The sequence below is a fragment of the Rhinolophus sinicus genome, chromosome 8 (assembly GCF_057876585.1).
Source record: "Rhinolophus sinicus isolate RSI-liver-muscle chromosome 8, RSI-T2T, whole genome shotgun sequence".
Lineage (NCBI taxonomy): Eukaryota > Metazoa > Chordata > Mammalia > Chiroptera > Rhinolophidae > Rhinolophus > Rhinolophus sinicus.
Window position 1 is genome coordinate 46,650,551 of NC_142508.1, and position 20,941 is coordinate 46,671,491.

The 20,941-nt window shown below is 44.6% G+C and overlaps 1 protein-coding gene across 1 annotated transcript; it reads left to right on the plus strand.

Moving 5' to 3' along the window:
* Positions 1 to 6,810: 6,810 nt before the first annotated feature.
* PRODH2 (proline dehydrogenase 2) lies at positions 6,811 to 20,535 on the plus strand. The gene is made up of 10 exons (XM_019750002.3): positions 6,811 to 7,077; positions 7,154 to 7,350; positions 7,539 to 7,677; positions 7,760 to 7,846; positions 14,835 to 14,915; positions 14,998 to 15,153; positions 15,230 to 15,396; positions 18,758 to 18,868; positions 19,274 to 19,359; positions 20,289 to 20,535. The coding sequence occupies exons 1-10, from the start codon at positions 6,901 to 6,903 to the stop codon at positions 20,471 to 20,473; spliced, it is 1,386 nt and encodes a 461-aa protein (XP_019605561.3). The 5' UTR covers positions 6,811 to 6,900; the 3' UTR covers positions 20,474 to 20,535.
* Positions 20,536 to 20,941: the final 406 nt, after the last annotated feature.

Below are 20,941 nucleotides of genomic sequence, written 5' to 3' on the forward strand. Positions count from 1 at the left end.
CTGGGGCGGCGGGATGGCTCAGTTGGTTAGAGCGCGAGCTCTTAACAACAAGGTTGCTGGTTCAATTCCCGCATGGGATGGTGGCCTGTGCCCCCTACAACTAAGATTGAAAATGGCGACTAGACTTGGAGCTGAGCTGCGCCCTCCACAAGTAGATTGAAGGACAATGACTTGGAGCTGATGGGCCCTGGAGAAACACACTGTTCCCCAATATTCACCAATAAAAATTTAAAAAATATATTATATCAGTTTCAATTGTACAGTATAGTGGTTAGACATCTATTTAATTTATGAAGTGACCCCATAATAACTCTAGTACCCCCTGACACCATACATAGTTATTATAATATTATTTACTATATTTCCTACGCTGTATTTTACATCCCCATGACTATTTTGTAACTACCAATTTATACTTTTTATACCAATCTTTTTCAGCCTGGTTTACATCAGTTTGTTCTGTGTATTTATGTGTTTGTTTCTGTCACAAATATAATATTAAGTCAAAGAAGTCAGACTCAGAGAGAACATGCTGTATGATTTCATCCATTTAAAGTTAAAAACAGGCAAAACTAATTTGTGGCAGTAGAAGTCAAGAGTGGTCACCTTTCGGGGAAAGAGAGAGAGTGATTGTTGTTTCTTGACCTGGGTGCTATGTAGTTTCACAGATGTCACTTTCTGAAAATTTGTCATATTGAACACTTGCGATATGGGCACATTTCTTTATGTGTGTTATGCATCATTAAAATTTTACATTACATTTCATAGATGGCATTATAGCTGGAATTGTGGTTTTCTGATATGGAGAGCCTGTGGTACTATGCTGAACAAAAAAAAAATTTCATTATACAGAGGGTGCCAGAAGAATGTATACACATTTTAAGAAAGGAAAAAACTATTAAAATTGTAATACTCAATATACACCAATCACAAAAGATGAATACAAGGCACGTGTACACAATTTTTTTTGGCACCCGGGGTATTTACATCATAGCTTCATTTCAGAAAAAGTCAGTATATTTTCAACCATACTAAACATTTTCATGCATGTATATGTGTTATATTAATAATATAAAACAATTTTTTGTCCACATGAGTGCATTTAAGGACATTTTTCAAGTTGTTCAGGACGCAGGCGCAGGCGCAGTGCCCGGCATTTCTGGTCCCTGACCTCTCAAAGTCTGCAGCGCTCTCCAATCATTATGGCTACCAATAACGCTTGTGCAAATTTTCAAACTCCCACCAGGAGGCGGTACCGCCTCGTTTGAGAAGAGCCATTCTAGCCTGAGATTCTAAATAAGCGGTTGTATATTGGGGTCTAGAACTCAGCGAAAAGGTATGTGCTTGCGATGAAAACTTGGGGGTGGTGCGAGCGTCCTCTGCACGTTAAGTGGTCACCAAGCTCCAGTATTCAAGGCTAAGTAGCTGTGCAGCGCGTGGGGGCATAGAGGACCACAGTGTGCAGAGGGATTTTCCGAAAATTGTTGCTGGAAAATAACGGTCAAGGCGGGAATTGAGGCCAGTGAGATGGGCAACGATAAACCACGAAGGTCATCTTAGGGTGTTTGTACTTTATCCTATGGGTGATAGGAAGCCATTGAATACTTGAAACAACGACAGACACCATTTGTGAGCTGTTTCCACATGCCAATCCCTATTCTGTTCTTTTGATGTTTTCTCTCCTGGGACCATCATAATCACTCATGAGCCCAGTTGTTCTGTCATCCAGTGTCCATTCACCCTTTTCCATGGTGACTCTTGGAAAGCAGCAGTGCCTAATCTCCCACTTCAGCTAGGCTTTGTGTGTTGTATCTAGCCCACTCAACTTGGGGCTCCATGGATAGGCATATCATCTGGATATGCCAGAGTGTCTTATTCTCCAACCCCAGTGATTGGCTTAGGGTCATCAGGTGACCCAGTCAGAACCAATGAGAAGACTCTGGCCCCACAGCTATCCTCCAACTTAGAACTCTGCCTCTGTACTAAAATTAAAGCCCTTTCCCTCTCATCACAAAATAGGTAATTACCCACAGACAGACCATCTGGGACCGTCATTCAAGAATCTTCCATGGTTGCTGCTGAGCTCCTATAAAACTGTGAGCCAATTTCTCAATAGAAATTTTGCAAGTGGGAAGGAATTGCTGTGAAGTATTCAAAGTAATGAAAAGCAAGGACCTACAACCAAGATTTCTCTACCCAACAAAGGTATCATTTAGAATCAAAAGACAGAAAAGAACTTCCCAGACAAGAAAAAGCTAAAGGAGTTCATCACCACCAAACCAGTATTACAAGAAATGTTAAGAGGACTTCTTTAAGAAGAAGAAAAAAATATATGAATAATAAAATGATAATAACTACATATCTATTAACAATTACTTTAAATGTAAATGGATTAAGTGCTCCAATCAAAGGACACAGAGTGGCTGAATGGATAAGAAAACAAGACCCAGGGAGGCTGGATGGCTCAGTTGGTTAGAGTGTGAGTTCTTAACGACAAGGTTGCCAGTTCAATTGCCGCCTGGGATGGTGGGCTGCGCCGGCCGCAACTAGATTGAAGGACGACAACCTGACTTGGAGCTGACTGATCCTGGAAAAAAACACAGTTACCCAATAAAATAAAATAAAATAAAGAAAGAAAACAAGACCCTTACATATGCTGCCTATAAGAGATTTACTTCAGATCAAAAGACACACACAGATTGAAAGTAAAGGGATGGAAAAAGATATTTCGTGAAAATTGAAATGAGAAAAAATAAAGTGGGGTAGCAATACTTATACCAGACAAAGTGGACTTTGAAACAAAGGCTATAACAAGAGACAAAAAAGGACTCAATAATGCCACCTCTGGATATTTATCTAATAAAACTCAACACTTATCCAAAGGGACATGTGTATCCATATGTTCATTGAAGCATATTTACAATAGTCAAGATATGGAAGCAACCTGGGTGTCCATCAATGGCTAACTGGAAAAAGAAGAGGTGGTACATATATACAATGGAGTATTACTCAGCCATAAAAAAGAATGAAATCCTGCCATCTGCAACAACATGGATGGACCTAGAGTGCATTGTGCTGAGTGGAGTAAGTCAGACAGAGAAAGACAAATGCCATATAATTTCACTTCTATGTGGAAACTAAAGTACAAAATAAATGAACAAACAAAACAAAAACAAACTCATAAATACGGAATGTTTTGATGGTTGCCAGATGGCAGAGAGGTTGGGTATGGGTGAAAAAGGTGAAAGGATTAAGTACAAATTGGTTGTTACAAAGTAGTCATGGTGATGTAGGGTATAACTAAGGAATATAGTCAATAATATTGTAATAATTATATACGGTGTCAGATGGGTACTAGATTAATTGGGTTAATAGATGAGAGGGGAATTGGGGGCCAGGGAAAAAAGGTGAAGGGACTAACAAGTACAAATTGGTAGTTACAAAATAGTCATGGGGATGTAATGTAAAGTATAGGGATTATAGCCAATAATATTGTAATAACTATATATAGTGCCATGTAGGTACTAGATTAGTCAGGGGATCACTTCTTAAATTATATGAATATCTAACCACTATACTGTACACTTGAAATTAATACAAAATAGTATTGAACGTCAACTGTAGTTGAAAATTTAAAAAAGGGGGGAAGGTGAAGGGGAGAATAAGAGGTCCAAGTTTCCAAGTATAAAGATAAGTTTTGGGGATGTAATGTACAGCATAAGGAATATAGTCAACAATATTGTGATAGCATGGTACAGTGTCAGATGGTTGCTGGACTTATTATGTTGGTCACTTCTTTAGGTACATAAATGTTGAATAACTATGATGTACACCTTAAACTAATATAATATTATATGTTAGCTATATTTTTAATAAAAATCTTTAAAAAATAAATAAAATAGCATTCTAAAAAATAACGAAAGGTTATCACTCTGTAGTCATTAAAAGGATATAAAAAGATTATGAATAACTTTATGCCAACAGATATGACAATTTAGATGAAATGACAGTTCCTTGAAAAACACAAGGAATGAAAGCTAATGCAAAATGAAATACAAAATATGAAGAGTCCTATATTTATTAAAGAAATTGAATTCATGATTAAACACCTTCCCACAAAGAAAACTCTAGGCCCAAATAGCTTTACTGGTGAATTCTATCAAAGATTAAAGGAAGAAATAATATAGACTCTTTCAATTTTTGAGACAGAACTATAAGTTCTGAGACAGGAATGATCTTTTAAAAAAAGATTGTTAAGTAAAAAAAAAATTAATGTGTAAAGGGATGAGTATAATTTTCTTATTTATATAATAAATAAAGGAGATACGGAGCTGCAATTCTATGCACAGACTATCTTTGCAAGGATACCCTATTACCTTGAAGGGAGGAAATTGAGGGACTGAAATTCAGGAGTGGGAGAAAGACTAATTTTTCACTTTGCCCCCTTTTATGTTGTTTTATTTTTTAATATGAACTGTGTATGTATTTTTTAAAAATAGTTTAAAGACTCTTTTAGCTCAGGCTTTGCTAGATTTATAATGAGTCTTGTCACTCAGTTCTGTGAATTGTGTACGGAAAGAAAAAACTGCAGAAAGAAGTGGTTAAAATCTTGAGGCCTAGAGTTTAGAGGACAAGGTCATTCAGCCCATACTTGGCCACCAGCTGTCTATGCGACTTCAGGCCGGTATCTCTACCTCTCTGAGCCTCTTGTAACATCTGTGAATGGGGGTTGTTCAATAAAGGATTAACTTTGTCCAGCTCCTGGGAGGTAACCTCTAAGCCCTTGGAAGATCCTTCTTGATAAGAGTGCTTTGGTTTACCTGGGGGGCTTTGGTTTGTGCAGTATCAGCTCTCTTTAGGGGCTGGAGACTAAGCCATGCCTATGTGACGGACCCCTAATAAAACGCCTCAGCACCAAGGCTCACGTTAATATCCCTGGCTTCAGTACTCTATGTGCTCACACACTGTTGCAGGGAGAGCTGGGTGCTGTTCACTTGACTCTACCGGGAAAGGACAATTAGATGCCTGTGCCTGGCACCTCCTGGACCCTATGCTCCTCCTCTCTTTGATATTTTCAATCTGTATCCTTTCAGGGTAATAAACCATAACCAGGAGTGAAAAAGCTTTTCTGAGTTCTGTGAGTCCCTCTAGTGAATCATTGAACATGAGGTGGTTTCTGGGATCCCCAGACACAAGGGTGATGATGGTACATCCTCACCAGGAGCACAGGCACCAATGAGACTGCTTGTGCACAGCATGTAACAATCACAGCCAGCACTTACTGAGCCCATATCGTGTACCAGGCTGTGTCTCCAGGAACTCACTGGATCCTCGTAACAACCCTGTGAGACTGATACTATGATTAAGTTTTTTATCCTCATGCCCCCACCCACGATTAATTATTTTTTACTTTTTATTGTGAAATGTATTTTACATTCAGGAGTATGAAATATAGATGTATGGCTTTAAAAAATACTTATGCAAACAACTGTAAATCATATCAGTTTAAGAAAAAAGGACCTAGAAGCCCTCATGAGCCCCTACAAAGTGACAACTCCTCCCAACTCCTGAGGTAGTTACGTCTCTGACTTTTGTGATAATAATTTTCTTGCTTGTTTTTTCTTTTTTATTATTATTTTTTTTTATTGGGGAAGGGGAACAGGACTTTATTGGGGAACAATGTGTACTTTCAGGACTTTTTTCCAAGTCAAGTTGTTGTCCTTTCAATCTTAGTTGTTCAATCTTAGTTGTGGAGGGCGCAGCTCAGCTCCAGGTCCAGTTGCCATCGCTAGTTGCAGGTGGCGCAGCCCACCATCCCCTGCGGGAGTCGAACCAGCAACCCCATGGTTGAGAGGACACGCTCCAACCAACTGAGCCATCCAGGAGCTCAGCCGCAGCTCAGCTCAAGGTGCCGTGTTCAATCTTAGTTGCAGGGGGCAGGGCCCACCATCCCTTGCGGGACTTGAGGGACTGAACTGGCAACCTTGTGGTTGAGAGCCCACTGGCCCACGCGGGAATCGAACCGGCAGGCTTCGGAGTTAGGAGCACGGAGCTCTAACCGCCTGAGCCACCGGGCCGGCCCTTGTTTTTTCTTTATAGTTGGACCACCCATGTATGTATCCCCAAAACTTTAGTGCTTCATTTGCCCTATTTTCATGTTTTTTGCATGGAATAATATAGCACGTTCTCTTTGGTGCCTGGCTTCTTTCACTTAATATTATATGTGTGAGATGCATCCATGTGATTGTATCAGTAGTTCGTTCTTTTTTCATAGTTGTATAGTATTCTGTTGTACGAATATACCATAATGTATTTATCCGTTCTTCAGTTGATGGGCAGTTGGGTGATTCCCATTTGGAGTTACTACAAAGAGCTCTGCTATGAACATTCCTTCCTATATATATTTCCGAATGGTCATGTTCAAGTTCTCTAGGATATATACTTAGCATGGAATAGCTGGGTAAGAGGTTATATGTGTTTTCAAATTTATTCAATAACACTGCACTCTCCCATTTTAAGATGAAGCAATTGCAACAAGAGAAGTCAAGTTACTTTCCCAAGACACAAAGCCAAACTGCCTTGAACCCAGAGGTCCTTGCTCCCAGAGCCCAGCTCTCACTTAGCACCCATTGACACATGGTGGGCACCTAATAATTGTGAGCTGTTATGCTGAGGGCTGTTGGGATTGTTATTCGGGGTTCCTTTCTTGTCCCCGTTATTCTGAACTCTGTCCTCATCAGTTAATAATTAACTGCCCCCCAAGGAGCCAGTGATCCTAAAGATTTGCCTTTCCCTGGCTACTGCCTGGTTAATAAATCACTTCTTTTGGCCTGGCAAGGGGCACTGGTAGCCCTGCTGCCTCCAAAGCCCCTTTACATGGTGTAGTAGTGCTGAGGGTTCATGATGCTCCGGACCTGTCAAGTGCTCTGTTCCCAGGCCGGCCCCTCCACTGGGGCCTGGCAGGCCCTGAGCTTTGACGGTGGGGCCTTCCACCTCAAGGGCACAGGAGAACTGATGCGGGCTTTGCTGGTGCTACGGCTGTGTGCCTGGCCCCCGCTGGTCACCCACGGCCTGGCGGTGAGCAGTGATCCTGGGGACTGGTCTAATGGTTCCCCAGAGGCCAGCTTTGAGCCCTCACTCCCTGTCCCGCTAGCTCCAGGCCTGGTCACAGCGACTCCTGGGCTCCCGACTCTCAGGCGCACTTCTTCGAGCATCCATCTATGGGCAGTTTGTGGCTGGTGAGACGTCAGAAGAGGTGAGGGGCTGTGTCCAACAGCTCCAGACCCTAGGCCTCCGGCCCCTGCTGGCAGTGCCCACTGAGGAGGAGCCAGACTCAGCTGTCAAGACTGGGTGAGTAAGCACAGTCCCCTCGTGGGGTCATCACAGTCCCCATGTGCCTAGTCCCTGGCTTGTCATGGGAGGTTATATTAAAAAAAATTTTAAGACTGGATGAGAAGGGGGCCAGAGCCCTAGGAAGCTAGGAGGATGGCGGAAAGGGGTTAACGGGCTCCAGTACCTGATACCCTCTGGCTGAGCAGTGAGGCCTGGTATGAGGGGAACCTCAATGCTATGCTGCGGTGTGTGGACCTGTCACGAGGCCTTCTGGAGAACCCTGGCCCAACTGGGAATATCCTCATGCAGTTGAAGGTGACGGCGCTGACTAGCACTCGGCTCTGTGTAAGCGATGGGCCCGATGTGGGGGGAGGGTGTGGCTGCCTACCAGGTCCCTCTCACCACTCCACCCGCCATCCCATTCTAGAAGGAGCTAACTTCGTGGATCAGAAGGCCAGGGGCTTCCTCGGAGCTGAGCTCTGAGAGGCTCGCAGAAGCCATGGATTCTGGGCGGGTAAGGATCTCAAGCTGGGGGAGATGTGAATGGTTGGTGGGGAATCTCAGGGAAGCAGAGTCCCTGGACTTGCTTGTAGCAGATACCTACAAGTGGGATATTCAAACTTATTTAACTACCACTACTTTCCAGGTTCAGATCAATCAGAATAAATGTGGTTATAGCCCTGGGGCATGGTTGGAATGGATGGAACATGGGTCATCTGGGGGTTCTAGGGGAGGGGCCCAGGGACTGGGAGCTCTGAGTAGTGAGAGACAGAAGATCTTTTATCAACCAGAAGAAAGTATATCAATATTCTATCAATCAACTCAGCTATGCCAGTGTGTGCTGGATGGCTGGAAATTATGATTAGATCAATGAGGTCTGGTTTAATCATCCATCCATCCATCCATCCATCCACCCGTCCATCCATCCATCCATTTTTTCATTCCTTTTTATTTCCATGTCCTACTTCTACCCTGCCTGTCATTGGCACCCACTCCATCTTGTATAATGTATATCCCTTTGTTATTATGATTTGGGTTTGCCAAGTATATACTGTTTAGGGGCATATTTTTTCCAACATTTCATTATGAAAATTTTCCAATATACAGAGAAGTTGAAAGAATTTTATAGTGAACACCCATATACCTGCCACTGTTAACATAACTATACTTGCTTTAGATCATATCTGTCCTTCTATCCATTGCTCTGTCCATCCATCAATCCATCTTATTTTTCAATGCATTTCAAAGTAAGTTGCAAACACCAGTACACTTCCCCCTCAAATGCTTCAGAATGCATATCACTAATTAGAGTTTGATAATTATTTACAGTATTTTATTTCTTTTCAGGTAAATTTTCCATACAATGAAATGCACAAATTGTAAATGTACCATTTGATGAGCTTTCACAAATGCAAACACCTGAACGATTCAAATCTTTGTCAAGTTATAGAACATTTCCATCACAGCAGAAATTCCCTCATGTCCTTCTCCATTAATCTGGGGGGTATGTTTTAAGATGTACGTAAATAGTATTATGTTATCTATTTCATTCTGTTTCATACTTTTTCCATTGAGCGCTTGGATTTTAAAGTCTATCCAAGTGTCTTTGTGAACATCTAATACATTGCTTGCAATTACTGCTTCTAGCTGTGTGGTTTACCTCTCCTGGGATGGACATCTGGGTGGCCTCCAAGTCTCCACCCCCCCCAAACAATGCATCAGGGGCATGCTGATGTTTCTTTTTTTAATCTTGATTTTATTTAACTTGTACTTTTTAAAATATGTCACGAAACACATAGAAACAGGACTTAGTGTTTCAGAGAACTGCCTTTGGAATGTAATAAGTTTCATCTCTTTAGTTTTAGTTCACTCATGTGAAGACAGTGCTACCAACTACTTCCCAGGGCGCTTTTAAGGCTTAAAGGCCCTGCCAGACTGGCATCCGACTTTGCAATGAACAGAGGGGCCTTCCTCCTTCTTGTGTCACTCACTTCCCTTGGCTTCCCCAATGCTATCACACCTGGTTTTCTTTTTAAAATCGCTGATGGTTCATTCTCAGTCTTTGTTAGGTTTTCTCTGCCTGTTTCTTTCTTTCTTTTTACTTTAAGATTTTTATTGAAATATAGCTAACGTACAATGTTATATTAGTTTCAGGTGTACATCATAGTTATTCAATATTTACCTGCCTAAAGAAGTGATCACCAGCAACTGTAATAAACCCAGCAACCATCTGATACTATACCACGTTATCACAATATTATTGACTATATTCCTTATGCTATACATTACATACCCAAGACTTACTTGTTTTACACTGGAAATTTTAACCTCTTGTTCCCCTTTTTCCTCATTTTTTAATTTTTCAATTACAGTTGACATTCAGTATTATTTTATGTTAATTTCAGGTGTATAGCATAGTGGTTAGACATTTCTATAACTTAAGAAGTGCTCTCCTGACTAGTCTAGTACCCTCCTGGTACTATACAGTTATTACCACATTAGTGACTATATTCCCTGTGCTTTATTTTACAGCCCCATGACTATTTTGTAACTACCAATTTGTACTTCTTAATCCCTTCCGCTTTTTCACCCATTCCCAACCCCCCACCCATTTGGAAATCATCAAAATATTTTCTGTATCTATGAGCTTGTTTCTGTTTCTGTTTTGTTTGTTTGTTCTTTAGATTCCACATATAAGCAAAATCACATTGCATCTGTTTTTCTCTGTCTGACACACTCCACCCAACACACAATACCCTTCAGGTCAATCTATGCCACTGCAGATGGTGAGAACTGATTCTCTTCCATGGCTGAGCAATATTCCACTGTATATGCAAGTATGTACCACCTACTTTTTGTCCATTCTTCCATTGACAGACACCCAGGCTGCCTCCATTGTAAATAATGCTGTAATGAACATGTGGATGTACATGTCCCCTCAAAGTAGCATTTTGGGTTTCTTTAGATAAATGTCTAGAAGTGGGACTACTGGGTCCTTCTTTGTCTTTTATTATAGCATTTGTTTTAACAAAATAGTTTTAACAAAACTGTTTTGTCTGGTATAAGGATTGCTAGGCCAGCAATACTGGCATAGCTTTTTTGTTGTTGTTTCTATTTTCATGAACTATCTTTTGCCCATCCCTTTACTTTCAGTCTGTGTGTCTTTTGATCTGAAGTGAGTCTTTCATAGGCAGCATTTGTAAGGGTGTTGTTTTCTTATCCATTCAACCACCCTGTCTTTTGATTGGAGCATTTAATCCATTTACATTTAACGTAATTGGGTGTTTTTGTTGTTCTATTTGGGTGTTTTCTGCTACCTTATCTTCTGAATCACTGATTCAGTCCTCTGCTTCATCTAATCTACTGTTGATTCCCTCTAATGTATTCTTCATTTCATTTCAGTTATCGTATTCTTTATTTCTGACTGGTTCTTTTTATGTTTTCTATCTCCATTTTTGTTTCCTACCTCTTTGTTGAAGTTCTCCCTGAGATTGTTGAGCATCTTTCTAACCAGTTTTTGGAATTCTGCATCCCATGGATTGCTTGTCTCCATTTTGTTTAGTTCTTTTTCTAGAATTTTGTTCTGTTCTTTATTTAGAACATGCTTCTTTGTATCCCCATTTTGGCTGGCTCCCTGTGTTTGTTTCTGTGTACTACGTAGGGCTGCTAACCCTCCTGGCTTAGTAGAGTGGCCTTATGTAGTAGGTGTCCTGTGGGACCCAGTGGTGCAGTCTACTTGGTCACCAGAGCCAGGTGCTCCAGGTGTTTCCCTTGTGTGGGTTGTATGTGTCCTATTGTAGTTGAGCTTTGGTTGCTGCTTGCATGTCAATGGGAGGGATCAACCCTCAGACTGATTTGTTGTGAGGACTGACTGTGACTACAGTGGACAAGCTGGGGTGCAGAGCAGGGTTCACTTAAGCAAGGCTCTGGTGCCTGTCCAATCTGCCCTTTGGGTGTATCGTCCCTGGAGGTGGCTAGAAGCTGGCCACTGGACCTGCCAGCCCTGGGGCCTCTTGGGAGGGGACCAATACAGACCAACTTCAGCCACAGTCCGTGCCTTGCCTGGGGCCACTGGTATGAGCCACAAAGCAGTGCACCATCCATGCTGTGCTTGGAGGTACCTCAAGAAGCCAAGTCTTAAACATAGGCCAGCTATCATTAATGCTGGGCCTAGGGCTGCTCAACCAGAAAGACCAGACAGGCTGAACCCAGATGCTGCTTTCTTGGTTTTTATGACCCTTTGAGAGATTTTAGGAAAGTCCAAAGCATGAGCCAAGGCAGGCTGTTTATATGCAAAAGCCATTGGAAGCGACTTGGGTGTGCCCAAAAGTTAGGTGGGGCAGGGTCTCAGGGAATAACTAGGGTGGAGCAGATGAAAGTTGATAGCCAATTTGATAGAGTCTCAGATATGGTGTCTGCGTCTGCATGCAGGGAGGGGGAGGGCTCAACAAAGAAACAGTGGCTTCCACCAGCTCCTCTCTGTCCTGGAGAAAGCTGCCTTTCCCACCCTCACCCTGAAACCAGAAAACTCAGTTCCCCTTCGTATATCTCTGCCCCTCTATCCACCACCCCACCGCTGGAGCTCAGTGTGAGTGAATCAGTCAGTGAGTAAGTCTGCACACTGGCCCCTTAAGAAGAGCGCTAGGACTCCGGCTGCCCTCTGTCACACTCAGCCACAATCTTCACTGGTTTTCACAGCCAGAAGTTATGGGGACTTCTCTCACAGGCACTGGAACCCTGGTCTGGGGATCCTGGTGTGGGGCCAGGACCCTTTGCTCCTCTGTGGGGGACCTCTGCAGCCGAGATATCCCTCCTGATATTTAATGGTCACACATAGGTGTGGGACCAGTCTGTTCCGCGTCTCTGCCCCTCCTATCACTGTCTAGGTAACTTCTATATGTCTGTGGTTGTAGGGCTTCAGTTCAGCTAGACTTTGGGCGTTTCTCAATAATGGTTGTTCTGTGGTTTTGTTGTAATTGATGTGGTCCTGAGAGGAGGTAAGTGCCGTGTTTACCTACTCTACCACCTTGACTGGAAAAAATCTCTCTGCCTATCTCTTAAAAATGGAGTCCCGTCTCCCTCATCCTTTACTCTTTATTCCCCTCAAAGAGACCTTCTCATATTCCTACAGCCTCAGTTTCCCCAGCCAGCACTAATGATGCCCATGTTTCTGTCTCAAGCCCCAGACCTAACCCTGAGTACCCTGGGCATCCCCCAGACCCCTCACAGCTGCTGGGTTCCACGCTGGCCTGAGTCTCCTCAAACTTGCTCCTTCTTCCTGTCTCCATCTCAGAGTCAGCCCTACCACCTCCCATCTCAGATCTGAGCCCCCACCCATCCTTGCTCTCCACATTCTCTGGTTCTACGGCACCATTATTCCTGTTTATTGCCATATCCTGAGCCCCTGGCACCCAAACAAGATATGATATATGCTAAATGAATGAATGAGTGAATGAATGAAGCAAGTGATTTTTAAACAATAAATTAACAGTGGAGAATTTATCACTCACAACATGCCACTCACTGTCCTAAGTGCTTCATACAGTAGTCCCCTTTCATCTGCAGTTTTAGTTTCAGTTACCTGTAGTCAACTGTGCACTGAAAATATTAAATGAAACATTCCAGAAATAAACAATTCATAAGTTTTAAATTTTGTACCATTCCGAGTAACATGATGAATCCCATGTCATCTCGCTCTGATCCTCTGGGACGTGATTCATCCCTTTGTCCAGCGTGTCCACACTGTATTCGCTACCCACCCATTAGTCACTTAGTAGCCATCTCAGTTATCAAATCGACTGTTGCAGGTATCACAGGGTTTGTGTTCAAGTCACCCTTATTTTACTTAAGAATGGCCCCAAAGCACAAGAGAAGTGATGCTGGCAATTCAGATATGCCAAAGAGAAGCCATAAAGTGCTTCCTCTAAGTCTAAATGTATGAATGCATAGGAAGAAAAACATAGTATATGAGTATATAGGGTTTGGTATTATCTGTGGTTTCAGGCATTCACTGCAAGTCTTGGAATGTATACCCCTCAGTAAAGGGGGACTACTGTTACTGTTGTGTGTTCGAGGAAACAGCTCTTCCCTCCTCCTGGAGAGAGTTTTCTCCCCCAAGATGAGGGTGGGTGCCATGGTCAGATCAACCTGCCCCCAGGGAGAGTTCTATTAGCAGACCTAGTCCTGCGTCATCCATATTGACCCTGTTGGATAGAAAAGAAGCGAAATCCCACTTGTTCCTCTTCTTTAACTTCCCAAAAGAAGTTATTTGAACACAACTGGACTCCTTGAGTCACCAGCAGCTCACATTCATTCTCTGAATCCCCATAACAAGAGTGTGAGTTACAGACAATTATGATTTTCATGTTACAAATGTATTAATTGCCTGTTTATTGGCTCTCTGCCATGTTCCAGATGGCTATGCTAGGCGTGGAGGAGCCAATGACGACAAACTCCCTGCCCTCAAGGCACTCACTTGCTACTCAGGAAGGGGCAAGGAACACTTCATAATTAAAACCAAAGCCAATATGTAACAAGTATAAATAAGCATTGTAGGGGAAAATAAGGCTGAGGAAGGGGAAAGGAAAGCCCCAGAGAGGGAGTTGCAAATTTAAACCAGGGATAAACCTCATTGAGAAGCGGATGTTGGAACAAAGACCTGGAGGAGAGGTAAGTGGACCTCTGGGGAAAGAGTGTTCCAGGCAGAAGGAACAACCAGAGCAAAGGCTCTGAGGTGGGACGGTATCTGGCCTGTTCAATGGCAGGGAGGCCAGTGTGGTTGGAGGGCAGAGAGCAAGACAGAGTGGAAGGAGGTGAAAGCAGAGGGGCCAGACTGGGTGGACCCTTTGTGGGCTGCAATGAGACCTTTGGCATTTGATGAGGAAATTGAGGGCCTGAGACTAATAAGAGGAAACGCTTAAGGCACTTACTATGAGCTAAGCACTTCTCTAAGCACTTTCTCTAGATCAATTCCAAGTCACTTCTCTCTCCGAGCTTTGGTTTCCTCACTGGAAAATGAAGTTTGGAACAACACCTGTCTACTAGGATCATTGAGGAAATTAAATAAACGAGACAGTGTATGCAGGCACCTATTATTGGAATAATGACAACATGTACTGAATGCTTATTATGTGCTGGCACTGTCCTGTCCTTGTTATGTCCAGGCACATTTCACATATTAACCCATTTTTATTCACACAACAACCCCCTGAGGTCGCTACTATTATCATCTCCATTTTACAGAGGAGGAAACTGAGTCCCAGAGAGGTTATATGAGTTGCTCAAGACCACACAGTAAGCGGCAGAACCAGGACTGAAACCCAGATTCTGGGCTCTAAGCACTGTTATTACCCCTCCATAAACAGTATACATGTGATATAACAACTTTTCAGATTTCAGAGAATTTCTAAACTTTTTCTCCTTCCTGGTGGTGGGGGAGAGGAGACGTAGGCCCTGAAAGGATGTCCTGAGCTGCTCTTGCCTCCCCTGCTGCCCTCCCCCAGGACCTCCATGTCTCCTGCCTCAGCACTGAGCAAAACCAGCATCTCCAGGCCTCTCTGAGCCGCTTGCAACGCGTGGTACAGGTAACGCCTTCTGCCGTGACCTGGCCCCACTGCACCTGCTGGGCACCTGTGGGGCTCTGACCACTGTCTCTCTCACCCTCAGCACGCCCAGGCCCAGCGAGTGAGGCTCCTGGTAGATGCTGAGTACACCTCGTTGAATCCTGCTCTCTCTCTGCTGGTGGCTGCCCTGGCCATGCGCTGTAACAGCCCCAGGGAAGGCGGGCCCTGGGTGTGGAACACTTACCAGGCCTATCTGAAGGTGTGTGGTGCGCTCCAGGGGGCTGTCGGCTAGAGTCCCAGCGTCCTGACCGGAAGCTGCCTGTGTGCTCTGCCAGGACACATATGAGCGGCTGAGGCAGGACGCTGAGGCTGCAGACAAGGCTGGCCTGGCCTTTGGAGTAAAGTTGGTACGAGGAGCGTATCTGGACAAGGAGAGAAAAGCGGCCCAGCTCCAAGGGACTGAAGCTCCAACTCAGCCTGACTATGAGGCTACCAGTCGGAGGTAGGACTGAGTCAGGCCAGCCTCTGAGACAAATAATAACATCTAAACTTTAACTAGAGTTCACTACCCATGATGCTGAACGTCCTGCGTGTGTCTACACATTCCTCCCTCTCCCGGGTCCAGGATACTTCCCACCTAACAGCAAGCTCCTCCTTGGGCTCGCTGCTTTCTCTTTGTCCCCACTTCCCACTATGTTTTCCATGTACAGCCAGAGGAGCTTGTTTATACCCCATCAAATCATGTCCCTCCTCAGTTCAAACTTCTTCCGTGGTTCCCTTTGCACCCTCACTAAACCCCCAGTCCTTACTGTGGCTCACAAAGCACCACGTGATCTGACCACCGTCACCTCTCCAATTTTTCCTTCCACTCTTCCCCTCACTCACCACAGTCCTTGATGCTCCCCAGGGCCTTTGCACTTCCTGTTCCCACTGCCTAGACCGTTCTCCCTCCGGACAGCTGCATGGCTCAATTCCTCACCTCCTTAGGTCTTTAGTTATTAGTATCTTCTCAGGGAGTCTTCCCTGACCTCCCTGTAAAAAAGTAGAACCCCCACCCCACTCTCTTCCTAGATTTATTTTTCTCTTTAACACTTATTGGCAGCTGAGTTTTTATACAGTTTCATATTAAATTGCTCATTATCTGTCTCCCCCGCTAGAGTGTGGGCTCAGGAGGGCAGGGGTTTCTGATTTGTTCACTGCTGAACCTTCAGTGCTTAAAATTGTGCCTGTTGCATGGTGGTGCTCACTCAGTACAGAGCTGCTGAATGACTAAATAAACAACTCTGAACAGTAGGTGCTAGTATTATCATCCCCATTTCACAGAGGATGAAACTGAGACACTGACAGGGAAATCATTTACCTAAAGTCACATAGCTAGTGAGTGGCAGGGCCAAGATTTGAGCCTAGGCAGACTGGCTATAGAACCCACATTCTTTTACTCACCTCAAATCGCCCTGTGCTGGGGGCAAGATGTGGATGAGTTCCTTGGATCCCCATTCCATGGCTCTGGGCAGAAGGAATTTATTTTTTCAACACATACTTGCCGAGAGTCTGATTTAGGTCAGGACCTGTTTTGGACTCTGGTCACAGTAGCAACCAAGGTGGCCCCCAGGTCCTGTCCTCAGGGAGCTTACAAAGTCTGACTCCATTTCACAGTGGATTAAGGAGCTTTGTAGAGCTGCAGAGACTTACTCAAGCTCTCAGGGCAAGTGGCCAAGCCATGGTTGGAACCTAGGCTTGTATCCAAGGCCAGTGAGGGCTTCCAGGCAAGCACTTTATAATCCACATACCATAAAATTCACAATTTGTAAGTGTACAATTCACTGGATTTTAATATATTCACAAGGTTGTGCAACCATCACTACTATCTAATTCCAGAAATTTTCATCACGTCAAAAAGAAACCCATTGGCAGTCACTCCTCCTTCCCTCCTCCCCTCAGCCCCTGGCAACCACTAATCTTTTTGTCTCTGTGGATTTTCCCATTCTGAACATTTCATACAAATGATATCATGCAATATGGGGCCTTTGTGTTTGGCTTCTTTCACTCAGCATAATGCTTTCAGGGTTCAACCATGTTATAGAATGTATCTGTGCTTCATTCCTTTTTATGGCTCAGTAACATTCCATCGTATGGATGGACCACAATTTGTTGATCCATTCATCAGTTGACGGACATTTGGATTATTTCTACTTTTTGGCTGTTGTGAATAATGCTGCTGTGAGCATTCACGTACAATTTTTGAATAAGCATACATTTTCAATTCTCCTGAAAGTTCAACTCTCTGGGAGTGGAATCGCTGTGTCACACGGTAACTCCATGCTTCACCTTTTGAGGCACTGCCAGATGGTTTTCCACAGCGGCTGCACCATTTTACAGTCCCTCCAGCACTGTATGAGAGTTCCAATTTCTGCACATCCTTTCTGGCACAGTACCATTCATGTTTTAATATACATTTCAAATAAGTAATAAATTCACGTCATTCAAAAAATCAAAATTTTATGAAAATGAATACACTGATGTATCTCATTTTGACCCAAATCCCCATCTAATCATGGAGTATCCCTGGCCCCCTTAGGTAGCCCCTTTTGTTAATTTCTTACATGTGTTTCCCAAGTTCCTTTATGCATATATAGACAAACACAAAGATTGTGTGTGTGTGTGTGTATGTGTGTGCAAAAGGCATCATGTCTACACACTGCTTGCTTTTTCATTCAACTACTATGCATCTTAAAGAATAGTCCAGTGATAATGAGCCCAGGCCCTGGAACATCAGATAGCCAGGGTTCAAATCCCAGCTTTGCCACTTCTAGCTGTGTGACCTCAGGACTAGAGACTTAACCTCTTTCAGCTTCCATCCCCCCCTCTGTAAAATGGGGATAACCAGAATACATACCTCATAGAGTTGATTAGAGAATGAGATGAGTGAATATATGTGTGTCAGACAGGGTCGCAGAAGAAACACATTCCATGCAAAGGAGTTTAACTAAAGGAAAGTTAGTGAAGGAACTGGATTTATGGAGTATGGGTAAGGTTCAGGGAACCCACAGGGAATGCTGACATGTTCAGGAACCCACAAAAACTGGAGACTGTTATGACCTCTGTGCTGTAGGTGAGGAAGAGGGGCCCTGCTGGAGGAGGTGTGGCCACACATGGGACAGTCAGGGTGGGCCAGGGAGGGGGCTAAGAGGCAAAACACCCGAGCTCTTTCTACTTCCACCTTCTGATCTCCTTCCTAGGACTCCATCGGTGATACAGGACATAGAAGTTAGCTTCCTAAGGGACAAAAAAGAGCAGGGAACAGATCTGGAGGGCAATAGCGTAGCACATGAAGGCCGTCGGGCGGTAGCTGGTCTACAGCAAGCTCAGAAAGCATTTGCCAGGCTTTGCATCTTCCGTATCAGTACCCAGACTGTCTTTGTTCTTTTTACTGCTGCATAGCGCTCCACTATCTTCTGTGTGCCATTGTTCATCTAGCCAGTCCCCTATTTATGGACATTTGGGTTGTTGCTAATCATGTTCTGTAGACAATACGGCAGTGAATGACCTTGGGTTAATATCATCTTGTGTGTGTGATGTGGCCCTTTGTTGTGGGACTGGCTTTGTGCCAAAGGCTTTATGTACACCCTCCTCTCATTGCATCCTCACAACCTCATGTTAGGTGAACTCACATTGTTATAAGAGAGGAAAAAGGCTTGGAGCAGGGATGTCCCTTGCAGCTGGTCCAGGTGGAAGGAAGGTATTTCTTGACTACACAGTCCTTGCCCTTCGACATCCCACCTCCCAAGAACAGAAATGCCCAGTCCCTGGGGCCTGACCCTCACTTACCAGGTACCATAGCTGAGCAGAGCATCTCTCTTCAGTTACAGCCGCTGTCTGGAGTTGATGCTGACCCATGTGTCCCAGCGTGGCCCCATGTGCCACCTCATGGTGGCTTCCCACAATGAGGAATCTGTTTACCAGGCAACCAAACGGTATGAGGTGGGCCCCTCCCTTCGTCTCCCTCGCTCACATACCAGGGATGGGCAGAGGGTGGTGGACATGGAATAGGAAGAGGAACAGTGTGGGAACAGTAGGTTCAGAGGGATTCTGGGGAAGATATGAAAAATATTTAATCCCTGTTTGACCTGTAGGTCCTGTAGACCCCACTGAACAATGCATCAGCCCTTATTTACTAGGGCATGGGGAGGCCAAAGTGTTCCAGGGAAGGAGCTGGGGCTCACTAGGGAGCTCTCAGGGGCCTCAGAGCAATTGTTATTTATCATTAAGTTTAGAAGTATTTCAATATTTAAATAACTGGAACAGCCATGTGGGTGCCTAATGGCTTTCAGCTCTGGATCCAGCCACTGTCTGGATTGATGATGTGGCCTTTTCTGTAGGATGTGGGAGCTGGGCATTCCTCTGGATGGGCCTGTCTGTTTTGGACAACTCCTGGGGATGAGTGACCACGTCTCCCTGGCATTGGGTATGTGAATGACCCATTCCCCATCACAACTACTATGCCCCACCCAGCCCCAGGTCTCATTCCCCTCAACCAGATCCCTTCCCCCATTCTCAACCAATGCCTGGCCACGCGGATGGCTTAGTCTTCAGACCCTTCCAGATACATCTGTTGTTCCAGTGTCTAAAGGCCTTGCAGACCCGTGTCTCTGTGCCTGCTCTCTGTTGTTTTTGCTTTTATCATGGTGTCTTGTTTCCTGTGTGCATTATCTTTACCATGTTGCTCCCCAGGGCCTGAGAGCAGAGCATTTGTTTTCTTCTGCCAGATGCTAAGAGGGTACAAAACTTTTATACCTTAAATTCACAGCCTGAGGCATCCCAGGGATACAAATCTGGGCTGCAAATATGTGAGAGGACTAACCCATGGCCACCTCTCAGAGATTGATTTCTCTGTTTTCTTCTTTGCTCTACTTATAGTCAGGGCCATTCCCTGGGAGTGGGGGAGGTGGGAAGGGTGGTTTCTTATGAACTCTTACTCTGAGGGTGTTCATTTTTGTGTTCCAGTTTAGTGTACGGAAGTTCTTCTTTACACCTGTCACCCTGGTCAGGCTTTGGGCCTCCATTTCTGTAGCCCCTCAACTCTGTGAAATCATCAAATAGCAGCTCAATTTTGCTTTTAGGGCAGAAGTGCTTCTTGTGCATCCCTTCCCTCTCTGGTTCTCACTTTCTCATAATTCTTGGATTAGTAAATTCCTTATTCTCTTGCTAGCATTTTAGTAACTTTAAAATTTTTCAAATGTTTACTCCAGAATTTTTAGTTTTTTTCAGTGGGAAATTTTGTCCAACTCACCTAGTCTTCTATGTTCTCAGAACTGGAAGTCTCTGTTCCAGATGGGGCCTGGGGGATCCTCTCCCCAAACATGAGTCCACATCCTGCCAACACTCTCCCTGCAGGGCAGGCTGGCTACGCCGTGTATAAGTCCATCCCCTACGGCACACTGGAGGAGGTGATCCCCTACCTGATCCGGAGGGCCCAGGAGAACCGGAGTGTGCTACAGGGTGCCCGCAGGGAACGGGAGCTACTCAGCCAAGAACTTCGGCGGAGGCTGCTGGGGTGGGGCCTGAGGGTACCCCATTAGCACCCCCAGGGGTTGTGTGGTCAATAAAGGTCCTGAGCTGCTGCCCAGGCTGCTGCCCTGCACTGAGGCCACCTCCTTGGGGAACGGCTAATCTCGACCTCAGACAGGCCAGCTAGGGCACTCTGCAGCTCAAAAGAGACCTTTAGGTAACCCTAGAGCATAGCAAGGGCACTGATCAGAGACTAATGACGCCTCCCCGCAATGCTGAGGCAGTCTATCCTGCGATGGGCCTGGGGTCAGTTCTACTCAGCCAGTTAGTGGCTGATGCGGCAACTTTCTTCACTCCAGTTGATGCCCAGATGAACAGACACTGAGGCACTGAAATCTGGAGGCTAGGTGTTATGAGCGCATGTAAAGGCAGTCGTCACATTTCAGTCTATTCCTGAAAGTCAAGGGGACATTAACCCCTCCGCAGGGTCCTACGTCCCTGCGTGGTACTCCTGACGCAAGTGGGGAACAAAGTCCCGG

Coding starts and splice junctions, on each gene's coding strand:
- PRODH2 (XM_019750002.3), top strand. CDS start 6,901: ATGATGCTCCGGACCTGTCAAGTGCTCTGTTCCCAGGCCGGCCCCTCC. Junction 7,847..14,834: donor AAGCCATGGATTCTGGGCGG/GTAAGGATCTCA, acceptor GCCCTCCCCCAG/GACCTCCATGTCTCCTGCCT. Junction 19,360..20,288: donor CCACGTCTCCCTGGCATTGG/GTATGTGAATGA, acceptor CTCTCCCTGCAG/GGCAGGCTGGCTACGCCGTG.